The 15,888-nt window shown below is 49.0% G+C and overlaps 2 protein-coding genes across 2 annotated transcripts in view; one reads left to right on the plus strand and one right to left on the minus strand.

The window, feature by feature from the left end:
- The first annotated feature begins 265 nt into the window (after nucleotides 1–265).
- ZNHIT3 (zinc finger HIT-type containing 3) lies at nucleotides 266–8,121 on the plus strand. Its single transcript, XM_060259084.1, has 5 exons — nucleotides 266–351; nucleotides 2,843–2,874; nucleotides 4,727–4,819; nucleotides 5,954–6,034; nucleotides 7,339–8,121. The coding sequence occupies exons 1-5, from the start codon at nucleotides 269–271 to the stop codon at nucleotides 7,527–7,529; spliced, it is 480 nt and encodes a 159-aa protein (XP_060115067.1). The 5' UTR covers nucleotides 266–268; the 3' UTR covers nucleotides 7,530–8,121.
- The window catches only part of MYO19 (myosin XIX), a 42,884-nt gene continuing 35,089 nt past the window's right edge, over nucleotides 8,094–15,888 (minus strand). Inside the window, 5 exon segments of the mRNA XM_060258983.1 lie at nucleotides 8,094–8,794; nucleotides 9,612–9,914; nucleotides 11,943–12,028; nucleotides 13,756–13,885; nucleotides 14,493–14,656. Coding sequence (XP_060114966.1) covers nucleotides 8,666–8,794; nucleotides 9,612–9,914; nucleotides 11,943–12,028; nucleotides 13,756–13,885; nucleotides 14,493–14,656 — 812 coding nt within the window. The 3' untranslated portion in view covers nucleotides 8,094–8,665.

Raw genomic sequence — 15,888 nt, forward strand, 5'->3', positions numbered from 1 at the left:
CACCTGGGGGTTGGCAACCCTACTTGAAAGCCTCCCTTCAACTCTACGTTGAGCTGCTTTGAAAGCCCAGCCGGAGGAGAAGCGCGGGCGGAGGCCTCGGGGCCCCTTTCCACGGGCGAGCAAACGCAACGCGCCCCGCAGTGGGAGGCCCCGCGCCTCCCTCCCTCCGAAAGGGCGCCTGCCGCGCCGGGGAGCCCCGAAGAAGGGGCGGGGCGGGGCGGGGGAGGGGCGGGGCCTGGCCGGAGCCCACGTGACCGAGCGGGGCGCCATGCAGGCTAGCGGGCGGCGGTGCATCGTGTGCGCGGCGGGGGAGGCGGCCAAGTACCGGTGCCCGGGCTGCAGGGCCAGCTAGTGAGTCTCGGCGGGCGGCAGGATGGGCGGGGAGGCTGCAGAGCCGCGGGCTGGGCGCCCTGGGATTGCAGCTCGGCCGGGTTGATCCCCTCTGTGCAGGCTCAGAGGCGCCCTCGTTCTGGGCGCGCTTCCCGAGCGGGTGGTGCCTTGGGGCCGCCAGAGCCGGCTCTAGGCGAGGGAGAGGGGCGGGCGCGTCCCCGAAGATCCCCTCGGCAACCCTCCCGGGCCCTTTCCCTCTGGCCGCAGCCGGCTGAGCCCCCGCCGCTTGCTTCCTCTCTCCGGGGCGGCCAGGGCAGCAGCCGGCAATGAAGAAGAAGAAGAATTGCAGATTTATACCCCGCCCTTCTCTCTGAATCAGACTCAGAGCGGCTTACAATCTCCTATATCTTCTCCCCCCACAACAGACACCCTGTGAGGTGGGTGGGGCTGAGAGGGCTCTCACAGCAGCTGCTCTTTTAAGGACAACTCCTGCGAGAGCTGTGGCTAACCCAAGGCCATTCCAGCAGGTGCAGGTGGAGGAGTGGGGAATCAAACCCGGTTCTCCCAGATAAGAGTCCGCACACTTAACCACTACACCAAACTGGCACCAAACTGAAGGCAGGAGGGAGGGGGCCGGGGCGGACTGGCCAGGGGGTCAGCTTGCCCAGTGGCTCCCCTTTGAACTTTACGAAGGTGGGACCAGAACCAAGGGGTTGAAATGAAATCAAAAGTTTCCAGCTCAACATTAGGAAGAACTTCCTGACCGTTAGAGCGATTCCTCGGTGGAACAGGCTTCCTCGGGAGGTGGTGGGCTCTCCTTCCTTGGGGCTAGATGGCCATCTGAGAGCAATGAGGATCCTGTGAATTTAGGGGCAGGGATTTGTGACTTTCCTGCATTGTGCAGGGGGTTGGACTAGATGACCTTGGAGGTCCCTTCCAACTCTAGGATTCTATTGAAGGAAAGGTCCCCTGTGCAAGCACCAGTCGTTTCCGACTCTGGGGTGACGTTGCTTTCACAACGTTTTCATGGCAGACTTTTGACGGGGTGGTTTGCCATTGCCTTCCCCAATCATCTATGCGTCCCCTCCCCCAGCAAGCTGGGGACTTATTTGACCCACCTCGGAACGAGGGAAGGCTGAGTCAGCCTCGAGCCAGCGACCTGAAAACCCAGCTTCCGCCGGGGATCGAACTCAGGTCATGAGCAGAGCTTAATACTGCAGCTTTAACAATCTGCACCATGGGGCCCTTTGAATTTTAGACGATATGTTAAAAATGTTAATGGCCTTTTAGTAGCTTGAAACTAGAATAGACATTCCAATATCACTACTGCAAAGCAACTAAACTTTATGTGGCATTTAGGCTTGCCAGCCTCCAGGTGGGACCTGGGGATCTCTGGCTTTTACAACTGATCTCCAGCTGGCAGAGAGCAGCTCCCCTGGAGAAAATGCCATCTGTATTTACATTTAGGATCTACTGTATGCTGCCAGTAACGTGTACAATATATGTACACTGTCATTACTAAATATATATATACATTTATTTCAGAACTGTTTTAAGTGTACCCACTTCCCACTTACGTATGTTTTAAAAATCTTATTTATTTCTTATAAAAATTAAATGATAGTCTTAGAGTTGTGAGTGAGCCCCCGATGTCTCTTGGCAACCAGTATTTTTAGACCCAGTCTGCCACTGGAGGGGATGCGGTTTTCAGTCTTAGGAGCTCAGCCCTGGTCCTGTGAAGCAGCAGTACATGCACAGAGTGGACATATGCGAATCTGCCTTCTGCAGAGTGGGACCAGCTCTCATTCCCTGAGATCTTTAACTGGAGCTGCCGGGGCCTTTTGCACTTAAAGCAGATGCTCTGCCACTAAGCTAACTCCGACCTGCCAGAAATTTGGGGTCATACAGTGACCTTTGTGAGATAAATCCAAGAGGGAGATCTGTGTGTGTTCAAACCTGGCACCCCTTTCTCTGTAAATCTACTTGAGGCAAGATTTGCTCCCTCCCTGAAACATTATGCACTTTAGGCATCTTTATCACTCCCCTCTTCTGGCTTGAAAATCTCTGGACTTGTTTTTCATCTTGTACAGCCTCAATATGCTAGGAATGCTATTTCTCATCCTGTGCATCTGATATAATTAAATGGAACTTCAGTTTCAGAGACGGTTCTGCTACTGAATTCTAGTTGCCGAAGAGCAAATGGGATGGGAAGTTTGATTGCCTTTCTGACTTGCTGCCATCTGAACAAGATGGGCTATTGAACTGGTTCAACAAGGCAGTTCTTTGACATGGTAATAAAGAGTGTAACTTCTATGTTCAAAGAGAGCCTGCCTCTAAATACCGGCTTGTGTGTGGGGGGGTTGTGGACTGGGACGTGATAAGAGGACTATAACTTTCATGCCATTCTGGCCGCTTTGGGAAATGGGATGCTGGACCAGTGATCAGATCCATACGCCTGTATCTTAGGTTCTGATCTGCGTTTCATGGTTTGAATTATTTTCTTCTGTTGCAGTTGTTCGGTGCCTTGCTACAGGAAGCACAAAGGTAGGCTGATTTTTTTACCTCCTTCATTTCCTATTCTTTGATGTCAGCTTCTGGGAAAAATTTGAACAGGGACATTTTCTCTAGCAAATTATCTGATTTCCTGAACATGTGATGTGGCATATTTACATGACTGACATTTAATAAACAAGCCTAAAAAATGCCACATATTTTTACTTCTCAGTAGCAGCAAATACTTGAACTGATATACTTAGTTAGGAAAAAATATAGTGTGATTTAATTTATTTTCAATCCGTTTCAAAGCTTTATGCAGAAATAGTTTTAAATGGCAATAATGCTTGTGAAGACACCAAGGCAGTTCATCACGGACTGCTCTTATGTTATTCTATAACATTATTCGGGGGAAAAGTGAAGGCGTTGAAAACTGTTGATGCATTAGTGTAGACTAGATTTTTTTATTTGTCTTGAATCTCCTTTGGATTGTTGATTGAATTAAATACTTAATTATTTTTATTTATTATTGTAAGGCATATAAATGTTTTAATAGTTAAAAATGTTTTTAACTTTGTGTATATAGCTTTACTCCATGCCCCACCATACCATTTACAGATCAGTAAAATACACTCTCATTAAACACATCAGACTCCATCAGACTGCCTTAGACTGAATTGTTCTATCAAAGTCCGTTTTGTCTACTCAGACTGGCAGCGGCTCTCCGGATGGAGGTCTTTCACCTCACTTAACTGCCATTTTTTTTAAACTGGGGATTGAACCTGGGACCTTCTGCATGCCAAACAGCCCCCTTCTCTCATAGTTCCTGGGGAGGATTTATTGCAAAACATTAACTATAAATTCAAAACGGCCAAATTTGCCTAGTATTTTATTGGTCGTGGGGGCATCCATTTCATCATGACTAATTTAACTAAAGAGTGGATCTTTAGAAATGGAAACATTTCTGTGGAAAAATAAAAGTCTCAGGGCAGCTCACAATCTTCTTTACCTCCCCACCCCCCCACAGACACCCTGTGAGGAGGGTGGGGCCGAGAGAGCTCTTACAGCAGCTGCCCTTTCAAGGAAAACTCCTTCAAGAGCTATGGCTGACCCAAGGCCATTTCAGCAGCTGCAAGTGGAGGAGTGGGGAATCAAACCCAGTTCTCTCAGATAAGAGTCCGCACACTTAACTACTACCCCAAACTGGCTCTCAAAAGCACCAGAAAAAATTCTGAAAAAGTTTTTCACTCTGCATCTCTGTCCCTTTTGGAGTATGTCTTTGGGTCAGCTCAGAGTTTTGCTGCAGGAGCCCCACAGGGGGTAATGAAGGCCACGTCCTAAATTTTGGGCAGATGTGCAGTTTGGCCCATTTGCCAACTTGGTACAATGAGCTATTCTGTGGCACCAGCTGTCACCATGGGTGTTCTTTCCATAGAACTAAGTGGGGGACCAAGTAAGTATGTTTGGGGGAGTGTGGTGTGTAAGCAAATTGGGAGATATAACATCAATTTGGAGCCAGTTTGGTGTAGTGGTTAAGCACGTGGGCTCTTATCTGGGAGAACTGGGTTTGATTCTCCATTCCTCCACTTGCACCTGCTGGAATGGCCTTGGGTCAGCCATAATTCTGGCAGAGGTTGTCCTTGAAAGGGCAGCTGCTGTGAGAGCCCTCAGCCCCACCCACCTCACAGGTTCTCTGTTGTGGGAGAAGATAAAGGCGATTGTAAGCCACTCTGAGTCTCTGATTCAGAGAGAAGGGTGGGGTATAAATCTGCAATTCTTCTTTATCTTGTAAGTACCTTAACATGACCTGCCTTGAGCCCATTGGGAAGGGGTGATAAAAATGTGAAGTAATCAATGTATAGCTTGAATATCCCTGATTCAGAGTTGTTTGTCTTTTGACCAGAACAATGCCTATCAAAAGCAGATCCCCTTCCACGGCCTGGGAGTACAGAGGTTTTGAGGGGTGTTCAGAGGGAGAAATCATTCGACGCTGAAGGTATTTACACCTTTTTGATCCTGCTTGCAGTAATGGAACCTTCCCCCACTTCCCCCTTTGACTGTGGCTGTTCGGGTCTTAGCAAAGGAAACCTGGGTTTGAATCCCCGTCTGCCATGGGTGACTGTGGGCCCATCATAGCATCTCAGCCTAACCTACCTCACAGGGTGGTTGTGAAGATATTGCTGAGCATTCAGATTAGAACTGATAAAAGGAAGTCGTTCTTCACCCAAAGGGTGATTTAACACATGGAATTCAATGCCACAGGAGGAGGTGGCAGCTACAAGCATAGCCAGCTTCAAGAGGGGATTGGATAAGCATATGGAGCAGAGGTCCATCAGTGGCTATTAGCCACAGCTTATTGTTGTAACTCTGTCTGGGGCAGTGATGCTCTGTATTCTGGGTGCTTGGGGGGGTACAGTGGGCAGGCTTCTAGCGTCCTGGCCCCGCTGGTGGACCTCCTGATGGCACTTCGGTTTTTTGGCCACTGTGTGACACGGAGTGTTGGATTGGATGGGCCATTGGCCTGATCCAACATGGCTCTTCTCTTATGTTCTTATACAGTGGAGGAGGAAGGAGTCATGTGATAAGATGCCTTGGCTCTGTGCAAGGCAGAGAAGAGGGATAGAATCGGTTTTTAAAAACCAAACGGTTAATTACATTTCACAGTAAGATTGCATGAAAAAGGGGGTTTATTTGCTGGTGAGTGGAGGGGGGAAAACTAGGTGAGCGGTTCCTTCTCCCCAAGAGAGGCTCAGTTCTAAGGCTGGCTATTTAGTCTAAACAGATTTGGTCACTTGATGGGTCAAATTTCTAAAAAAAACCAACAAATTAAGGCATTTGTGGTTGAAGTGTCACAGCCCTGAAGAGATGTTCTGCTATGGGACGAGGTTTGCCTCAGTGTTTTTAGTCCCACCTTTCCTCCGCGCATCTGATCGGTTCCCCTGGTTCTTCTCCCCCCTCATTTATCCTCACAACTGCCCTGTGAGGTGGGGTAGGCTGAGAGAGTGACTACCCCAGGGGAGCTTCACTGTAGAGGGGGTTAGAATTGGGGTTACTGTTAAGCATTTTAAGGCCTCTGGTGTCATTTTCTCACCCTTTCCCCCCACTTTCATTTTAAATGTCATTTCTGCAGCAAGTCCTTGGCCAGCGGGTGACATTTTGACAGACGATGAGGAGGAAGATAAGGTGCCTTTGCAGAACCTCCAGCGCCTAAGTAAGCTTTTCGGAGTCAAACCCTGTCGTTTTTTGCTGTGAATCCAAACAAAATTGAATTTTGAAATCATGCCCCCAGTTTCATTGGGGAAAACATTCGTCCTAAATATTCTATCGATAAATTCTCCAGTCCTCACTCCCACCCCCTCCAGGTTTGTGCACTTTATTGTGCTGGCACTGTTAAAAAATGGAATGCCATGTGTGTTAGCATACCAGTTGCAGCTTCCTGCACTTGGATTTGTGGCAGAGGGCAGGCAGTTTTACCCCTTCCATTTGCAATTGCTTTCTGCTTTTGTCCCTGCGGGTCAGTTGTTTCCTAAGCTTTTTCTAGTTCACAACGGAGCTGGAAGAAAAGTTTAAAGCAGAGCAAAAGGGTGGGAAGCCCTGAGGAAAGGCTGCCCCTTGCACACATTTTGAGTTTTCCCTGCAAAGTCCCCACTCCAGTCTTTCGGAATATGTTTTGATGGAAATATGGTGTTCTTAAAGACTAGAAGACGTATTGCAGGCACGGGACACAGTTCTGACTCAGTAGTACAGTGGAGGGTCCCAGGTTGACTCCTGAGCATCTTTGACTAAAGGACTCTTTTTCTTGCAGAGTTATAAGGGGAAATATGCAGCCTGCACCTTCAGGGAACCAAAACTGCAGCAGAGCAAAGGCCGGAATCACATCATTTAATAAAAACACCCGGAACTATCAAATAAAATGCATAAACAGTGCTAATGCTGTAAATCTAAGAGTTTGCTGTTCTGGACTGCAGCTACCTCATATTGTGTTCCTGCTGCAATGTTAAGCTATCACACTGCCCAACGTTTCTTACAGTCCAGCAGAAACGAAAGGCAGTGGCCGGTGTTCCCTGTAAGCTGAGTTAGCGAGAGCTAGCTCACAGATTTTAAGTCTTCAGCTCACACATTTTTGTCTTAGCTCAGGAAGGATGACCCCAGAGCACACTAATTTATGCAGGAGCTCACAACTTCAATTCCAGTAGCTCACAAAGCAGAACTTTTGCTCGCAAGACTCTGCAGCTTAGAGGGAACACTGGCAGTGGCTCGACCCAGACTAGTTTGTGACTGTGTAGCTTGTCCTCAAACAAGTCCCAATTTCAGATGTTCTGACATCAGTTCACGGTAGAGCTGTGGTAGAAGCAATGTCCATCAACTGGAATTTGCAAGACTAGAAAGCCATTTAATGTATTCTGGGACTTGTCACAGGCATTAAAAGACACAGGAAGCTCTGTCTGTCTGAGCCAAGGGCAGGTCAGCCTTGTCCTTTGGGGATCTGAACTCTTGCTGCTTCTTTCCCAACAGAGGACTCGGAAGAGCTGCAAGGCCTTCTCCTCAATCCCCACCTCCGGCAGCTGCTTCTGACTGTCGACCAGGCCACAGACAAGAGCTCCCTCATGAGGAAGTGCATGCAAGAGCCGCTGTTTGTGGAGTTTGCCGACTGCTGCCTGCAGATCGTTGAGCCGCCTGAGAAGGAGAAGGAGCTTCTGGAATGAAACTGGGTCAGGGACAGACAGAGGATGGGAGGAGAGAGTTTGTGCCCCCCCGCTCTCAGTCTCTTTCTTTTGGAGATGCCACTGCTGGCTCTGGGCCTCAATTTGGGGGAGGGGAGTGTTTATATCCCAGACGCCATTTTTCTTTCCTGCTCCAAATGCCACCTTCCAGTTTTAGCTATCTTGGAAATGGTATCTAAGAAGTGTTAGATTTGTAACATGTGGAAGGCTGCTTCGTGATTAAAGTGGGGCTTCCCTACCTGTTTAAAACCCAGATTGTACACTTCATTGGAACTGTGGTGAAGTCAGACTTCTAGTGGGCCCAGTCAGGCCAAAATGGGTTGCAGATTAGCTTAGACACAAAGGTGAAAACCATCCCTGGGCTTGTGTGGCTTCTGGGTGAAAACCATCCCTGGGCATGTGTGGCTTCCAAAACCCACAAACGGAGGCCATCCTAATTCACCAAGGGGCTTAAAAAATACTTCTTGTTCATCTTCCTTTGACCAGGGCGGGGGAGCCCAACCAGGACTGTGGCAGAGAAAGTCTGTTTAAGATCATTAGAAAACATTCCTAAAACAATGCTGCCTTTAATTCATGACAGTTGTTCTGGTGTGTTCTTACACAGTGTCTTGGGTGATAGTTACAGGCATCTTAATGAAATGTTCATGCCCAGCTCCAAACAACAAGCCCTTGGAGTTTCGGCCCCACCTCTTTCCGTGGAGCTTGTTCCCAGCCTTTCTGCTTGGGGCTGGAAGGTTTAGCACCAGGACAGAAACTTGCTTCAAGTCCACGCAAGAGGGAAGGATGGGGGTGATGCACCCTGTCTATCCACTGGGTAGGCGCTAGGCCCCACGGCCAGCAAAAAAGTCTCTGCATTTGTACATGCGGTGAGAATGTACCCACAAGCTTTTTAGTGGGGCAAAATGGTGGCTTCCCTGGAGAATGTGCCTTTGTCCCATGCCCCAGAGCAAGGGGGCATGGCAGATCTGAACATTTTCTGCTGGGTCCCCCCCCATGTGCAGAGTCTGCATGTTTAAGGATGGTGTAAGCTGGGCATCGCCAGCTAAAAAGCTGTGAGAAAGAGACAGCTGGATGAGAAAATGCCATTCAGATATTTCTGAATGGCCAGAAGTTCACTTTCAGGCAGTGAGTAGCTTGTGGCTGTCGAGCAAAATTTGGTTGAAGCCGGTCCTGGGGGAGGCGTGGCTGTGCGGCCGGGTGTCAGCGTAAAGCAGGGGCGATTTCTTGCAGTGGAACTTGACGGAGCCCTGGGCAGAAGAAGAGGACTGTTAAGGTTCGCCTGGAAAACAGGTGAGACTCTCCTGTCCAAGAGCGGCATTTTCCAAACTTCTAGTAGCCGAGCCTCACATTCAGAATTGAAACTGAAAATGTTTACCAAGTAGGAGAGGCCCGCTTAACTACCAAACCCTAAACAGGACACATTTTGCTTGGTGTAAGCTCTGGAGAGGAAATTCCCCAAACAGGAAGTCACCACCAAAAAGGCCCTTGCTTCACTCCAGAAGGTGAGAAAGCTGGATGGACTCTGAGGAGTGAGGAGAGCTTCTAAAGTATGGATGCAGCTGCCTTCTACCAAGCCGGACCTCTGGTGTCCCACCCAGGCCTGGTCTTAGATGAGCAGCCACGCTGGTCTGCAGGAGAGTGGCAGGACTCAAGTCCAGGAGCACCTGAAAGACCCACAAGATTTGAAAGGTCTGAGCCTTCAAGGCTCCAAGCCTCCCTTTGTATCTCATGAGGTTTTATTTTCCAAAGCTTTCTCCCCTGGGAATCTTGCCGGTCTTTTAAGGTGCCCCTGGACTTAACTGTGTGACTTCCGAATGGAGATGGGCCCTTCCCAACGCCTGTGATCTTTCAATGGGAGAAGCCAAGGATGAAACGTGGAGCCTCAGGCATCCAAAGCAGACGCTGCACCCCTGAGCCGCAGCCCTGTTGATAGCTTTTAAAGCAGCAGCACTTTGACTTGCGTCTCAAAGCCAATTTTTTTTGTGCAGATAAGCCTCCTGAAGCCACCGTACTATGTAACATGGTGGGATGTGTCCAGCTTCTACCAAGAACGGTCACCCATACCTGTGGCAGTGCTCTGACCGAGGTGATGCCCCTCTCCAGCATCTTGGTCTCAGCCTTGTGCTGGTGGCTGCACTGGACAACTTGGAGGCAGGCCAGAAAGGTGAGGCTTCTCTGGAACCCGCCCAGTGTCACAGGCGCACTTGACAGCACCAGTCCAAGAGGCCAGAACTGGATAATTGCTCTTGGTGGCCCAGATTTTTCCGATTCGCTGCAAGCCCAGCTTGAGGGAATAGCCTCTCTGGAAACACAGGGATTCCCTTCGATGTCATCCAGTTCTTCTGCAGCCAGCATCTCGATCTTCGTCTAGGAAGAGAAGAGCATTCTAACTCATTCACAGCAATAGAGAAGTAGGTAATAATTGTCTCCCCTCCATCCCTGTTTCAGCCCATGAGAGCTTTTCATCCCTCCAGCTCTTTACCAAGTTTTTGGGGAAGAATCTGCAGGTTGATGAGCGTTTTTTTTTTTTTAAATCAGTTTAAGACAGTGGTGTCAATTTGTTATGAGGACCGGATCTGACATAAATGAGACCTTGCTGGGCTGGGCCATTTGTGCTCCTATTTAAGATTAGGTAGCAGAGATGTAAACTTTACAAAGAACACACATAGGTATATAATATAGTTGTGCAAATGAGCATGGTAAAGCAAACTGCCTTCCCCCCCTTCCTCTCCAAGGGAAGAGCCTCAGTCAGGGGAGAAAATAGAGGTTTTGCTCTGTGCTGTTGAGCAAGCCTTGCAAAGCAAGCTGTGATGCAGACGGGAGCAAGAGAGAGGGAGAAGGAAGCAGATGACAGCCAGTTGCTCAGAGGCCTGATAGGAGCCCTCCAGGGGCCCAATTTGGCTCTGGGGCCATATGTTTAACACCCCTGGGCTGCCTCCAGGTCTCTGCAGGCTTTGGAAGGGTCAGGCTTGGTGCAAGCCCAGTACTGGCAATGTTGAATTTGAAGCCTTCAAAAATACGCAAAGAGCCGGCTGTGGCTGGAAATCATGCTCACCCCTGCCCTAGTGCAGGGGCGTCAAACTCATGAGGGCCGAATCTGACATAAATGAGACCTTATTGGGCTGGGCTGGATCATGTTGGACCAGGCCACGTATGCACCTGTTTAAGATTAGGTAGCGCAAACAAACTTTATAAAGGAATACAGAGAACCACAAAGGGTTTTAAAAAAAACTTAAAACATCAGCACTCATTGGTCTTAAAGATGCTTTCTTTCTATCTCTCCCATGGGATTAAGGGAACTGGGCAAAGGAAACTCTGCCTCTTTCCTTCCTTCCCCAAGGGAGGAGGAGGGAGAGGAGCCTCAGCCAGTAGAAGGAAGAGAGGCTTGGCTCAATAGCTCTGCTGTGCAACTGAGAGAGCCTGGCAAAGCAAGCTTTTCCTCTCCCCCTCCTTTCCTTTCCAAGGAAGGAGCCTCAGCCAATGAGGAAAATAGAGGTTTTGCTTTGTAGTTTCTGTGCGACTGAGCAAGTCTTGCAAAGCAAGCTGTGATGCAGAAGGAAGCAAGAGAGAGGGAGAAGGAAGCAGATGACAGCCAGTTGCTCGGGGGTCTGATAGGAGCCCTCTGGGAGCCTGATTCAGCCCCTGGGCCGCATGTTTGACACTCCTACCCTAGTGAATGGTGGCAGAAATGAGAGATGGAGTACTTCTTAAAAATATGAAGCCAGAACAGCAGAAGAGGAAGGAAGGAAGGAAGGAAGGAAGTGGGTGGGAAGAAGGGAGGGAGAGGTGGAAAGAAAGCAATTTTAACTGTATTCTCCAAACTGCTGGCTGGCTTGGTGGAGTGATTTAAAGAGACAGATGCCTTCTCTAAGCTGGCCAATGGAGTGGATGGGGGCTCCAAGGCCACCCCTGTTCTGGACTCTTGGTTTTTTTCTACTGCTACAGACAGACTAACCCAGTGCTACTCATCTTGATCTTAAACAAAGTTTCACTTATGTGCAATTTATTTTGCAATTCTTGCCATTTTGCATCTACAAGGAAGGAAATAAGGTGAGGGGAACTATATATGGCATTCAACCCCCCCTCCCCCCAAAAAAAATTACTCTGGATGCTCTGATTTCACCAAGTATTGGTACACCTGGAGCCCTTGCAATCATATGGTCTAGAAACTTGAATTTAATTTTAAAGAACAGTTCTTAGAAAGATGAAACCTGCACACCAGGTTTTATCCAATAAAAGCTCTGATACACTGATTTTGAGCAGTAAATAGTTGTTGTTCATCACTTATTGCCCAGCAGACAAAGCCTGTGCTTTCTCTATCCTTCCTGGGAATCCCATCAGACATCCCAGCTTCCAACAAGCTGCAGGTCAACTTTAACAACTCCGCTCCCTCACCTTCCATTTTCTCCATGTCCGTTTTATGACCGTAGCAGCTTTGCACAGTTTCTGGAAACGTCTCCTGGCTAGCCACCCACGAACAGCTGACAAGAGGGGTGGGGGTGGGGAACAAACTGTGTTAAGAGAATCTGCTGGAATATGCACCACAAAATGAGAGGGAGGGAGGAATGCCCAAAACACACATGCAAGGAACAGCTGTGATCAATAATAACAATACTTTTAATTTATATCCCGTCCTCCCTGCCGAGGCAGGCTCAGGGCGGCTCACAACATATTAATTCAATATAATACAATAAAATCATATAATTCAATAAATACTACATTATAAAACCATCAACCAACATGCAATTAATAGTCACACCAGTACACTGTTAAGCAGCCTCTCTTATCTATCCCCCCACCTCCAAATTAAAAGTTGGAGACTACTATTGCTCTTATATAAAAAAATAGTTTTATCATGTAAGGAATATTCACTTTCAAGCCCCTTTTCTGTACATTCCCACATGAGATACTGTTGAGGACCTTGAGCAGAGACACAGCAAGCCTAGAGCAGATACACGGACTTTTCTGACCACTGGTCACTTCTCCATGACTGAACCAGCCAATATGGCCAGAGCAAGGGCTGATAGGGAAAAGGCTAGGCTGCAACAGGGCTCATGCAGAGAGGCAGCAGGCAGCCTCTTTTGATGGGTATTTTGGGGCTTTCCATCCCAAGCACCCCCCTGTTAAAGAAGTCTTAGATCTCAAGGGAGTTGCTGCTGCCACTCTAAGTAGGGAATGCGGAGCCAGATGAACCCCTGGTCTGACTGCAGAAGGCAGCTTCCTGTGAGCAGAGCCACCCCATTCTGGTTCTGCAATAGCACTGGGGGTCGTGCCCTCCATCGGCTGACCTTTGGCCATGCACTGTGCAGCTTCAAACTACATCGCTGGGTGGTTGCAAGGGCAAAAAGGCACCCCCCCCCCAATCTGCCCCACATGCAGTGTTCCCTCTAAGCCGAGTTAGCATGAGCTAGCTCACCAATTTTTAGCCTCCAGCTCACACATTTTTGTCTTAGCTCAGGAAGGATGACCCCAGAGCACACTAATTTATGCAGCAGCTCACAACTTTAATGCCAGGAGCTCACAAAGTAGAATTTTTGCTCACAAGACTCTGCAGCTTAGAGGGAACACTGCCCACATGCCTCAGAGGAAGGACAGAGTAAGAATCACCACCTGTGACCTGGAGAATGAACTCTGCAGGATTCAGCTGACCTCCCCTTCCCTGCCCATCTATATTTCTCTGCCACTTTGGTGTAGTGGTGAAGTGTGCAGACTCTTATCTGGGAGAACCGGGTTTGATTCCCCACTCCTCCACTTGCACCTGCTGGAATGGCCCTCTCAGCCCCATCCACCTCACAGGCTGCTTGTTGTGGGGGGAGGAAGTCTGCTCTGAGATTCAGAGTATAGGGCAGGATCTTCAAGCCCAGCAGACGGGGAAAGAACATCTGAAACAGCCCTGTATTCCGCTGAACCTGCCTCTGATTCTGAACTGCTTCCATGCATGTCTTTGCTGGTTAACCCCACCCGTCTGCAGTGTTCCCTCTAAGCTGAGTGAGTGTGAGATAACTCACCGATTTTTAGCCTCCAGCTCATGCGTTTTTGTTTTAGCTCAGGAAGGATGACCCCAAAGCACACTAATGTATGCAGCAGCTCACAACTTTAATACCAGTAGCTCATAACTTTAATGCCAGGAGCTCACAAAGTAGAATTTTTGCTCACAAGTCTCTGCAGCTTAGACGGAACACTGCCCGTCTGTCACCTTTTCTCTCACCTGATTGGATGGCTGTGGCAGCCTGTCTCTGCTTCGCCTGCTTCCGCCTCTTAAACTGCCACCAGCAGCACTGGATGCAGAAAGCTCTCTCAGAGAAGGCCTGGGCTCGCCTAGCTTCCAGGAGCTCCAACTGCAAGGAGAAACGTAAAACCTTCGGGTGAACCTGGGCACGGTCAGGCACTCGCTGGTCCTCCAGGACTTTGCAAAGCCAGAACTTTGCTTCTGATATTTAGGAATGACTTTTAAGTCCAACGTGTCAAGGGTTTGAGGATCTAAAAGAGTCACTTATTTAAAATTAGCTGTGGAATTCCACTGTCCCTCTCTTTAATCCCACTGCATAACACAATGCCTCTGTATAGGTGAGCATCAATTCAAGCAGGATGTTTCCACCATCCCAGCCTAGTTCTGTGACCTGGATAAGTTACGTAGACCTGCAAAGCTTTGCATGAGGAAGGAATACCAGCTGAAGGCCACAATGCCTACGCTCCTGGGAATCTCCGTTTTCTGCAACTGCTCACATGCATCCAAGCCTCTTCTTACAACCATGGGGCCTAGAAACCTGAAACTTGGTTTTAAAGGCAAACCGAGATTCATAGGTAACTATATTCTCCACTTCCACAGAAATGCCACATAGTTTTATTTATAGTGCTGCTCTTGCGGAATTTCAGGAGGGCCCTCAATCCCACCCCCATTTCTCCCTTCCAAGCAAGTCTTCAGAGTGCACCTTGTGTATTTACCATGGAATGAGTCATAAACACTTTGGTTTTGCCACAATACACGGCTGCATCGCAGGGTTTTTTCTCTGCTGGATGGAGCGGAGGAGCATTCAGGTGCATTTCTTGGAGAATAACCTGAATGGTCGACTGAAACGTATCACCATCGTCTTGAGTTGGGGTCCAGCCTGCAAGAGGAGAAAGAAATGAGCTGACGTCTGAGAGTCTGGCTCTTCCGTTCCTTCCAACCTTGCAGTCATCAAGGAAGGGCCAAAACTCATGAATTTGTGTGCCAGCCAAAGGCCAAACCATGTGCAACGGAGGCAGACCTGAGTCCTGAAAAGCAGGACGGCCACAATGACATGCTAGACAGGGAGGGGCAGCGGCTCAGTGGCAGAGCATCTGCTTTGCGCACCGAAAGCCCCAATGATACCCCAAAGGGGCTGGCTCCTTTTAACTGGGGAGAATGAGCGAAGGAGACGGAGCTTCGTGAAAGGAGGGTCACTAGCAAGATCTCCACCAGCTTTAACAGGGATTTCTCCCTTGGAGAAACTCTCAGAAATAAACCAGGCTGTGGCTTAACTAAAAAAGGTTCCTTCTGTTGAAAAAGGAAATAATAAAACAAAGCACACGGCGAAATGTACGCGTTAGCTAAGGGAAATGAAGTCCAGTCCCCAGCAGCCCTGTAGCTCGGAGCCACGAGGGGAGGGGGCCATGGGGGAGCCGCAGGGGGAGGGGCCATTTAAATAATTCATGAGGCTGGTGACTGCTCCTGCCGCAGGTCCCACGCTGTTTGGACCCCACCAATCAGCTGGTTTGTGGGCCCTTTAAATGGCATGGGAGGGGCAGCGACTGCTCCTAGGTGCCCCTCCCACTCAATTTAAATTGCACAGAAGAGAAGGGCAGCCCCACCCAAAACTGTCAGGCCCCATGAGCTCCTGGTTAGCTTCGTGCCTGGTCCCCAGCATCTCCAGTAAAAGGATCAGGTAGTAGGTGATGTTTGAAAGACCTCTTCTGACTGAGACCCTGGAGAACTGCTGCCAGTCAAAGCAGACGATACTGACTTCTACGGACCAAAGGTCTAATTCAGGATATGGCAGCTTCATGTGTCTGCAATGTATGTGTATGGGGTATCTCTTAAAGTGCCAAAGGAAGCAGGGGGTGCTTAACCCTCTGTCCACCCACCATTTCCCCCCCGCCCCGTGCTTACTTCCAGTCTCCAGGCCCAACAGGTTTTTATGAGACAGGCTGCAGGATAAGGCCAGGTGTGCTGGTGAAGCTCAGACCTCCCCCCACCTTCCTCTGTTGCACTTTAAAACCACACCCACCTCCCCACGTGATTTGGGCTGCCTTGTGCCTACCGGTCTGCTGCCACTGCAGGCAGAGAGACCTGATCTAATCTAAGCTTACCTCTACTGGT

The sequence above is a fragment of the Heteronotia binoei genome, chromosome 18 (assembly GCF_032191835.1).
Source record: "Heteronotia binoei isolate CCM8104 ecotype False Entrance Well chromosome 18, APGP_CSIRO_Hbin_v1, whole genome shotgun sequence".
In the NCBI taxonomy this organism is placed as follows: domain Eukaryota; kingdom Metazoa; phylum Chordata; class Lepidosauria; order Squamata; family Gekkonidae; genus Heteronotia; species Heteronotia binoei.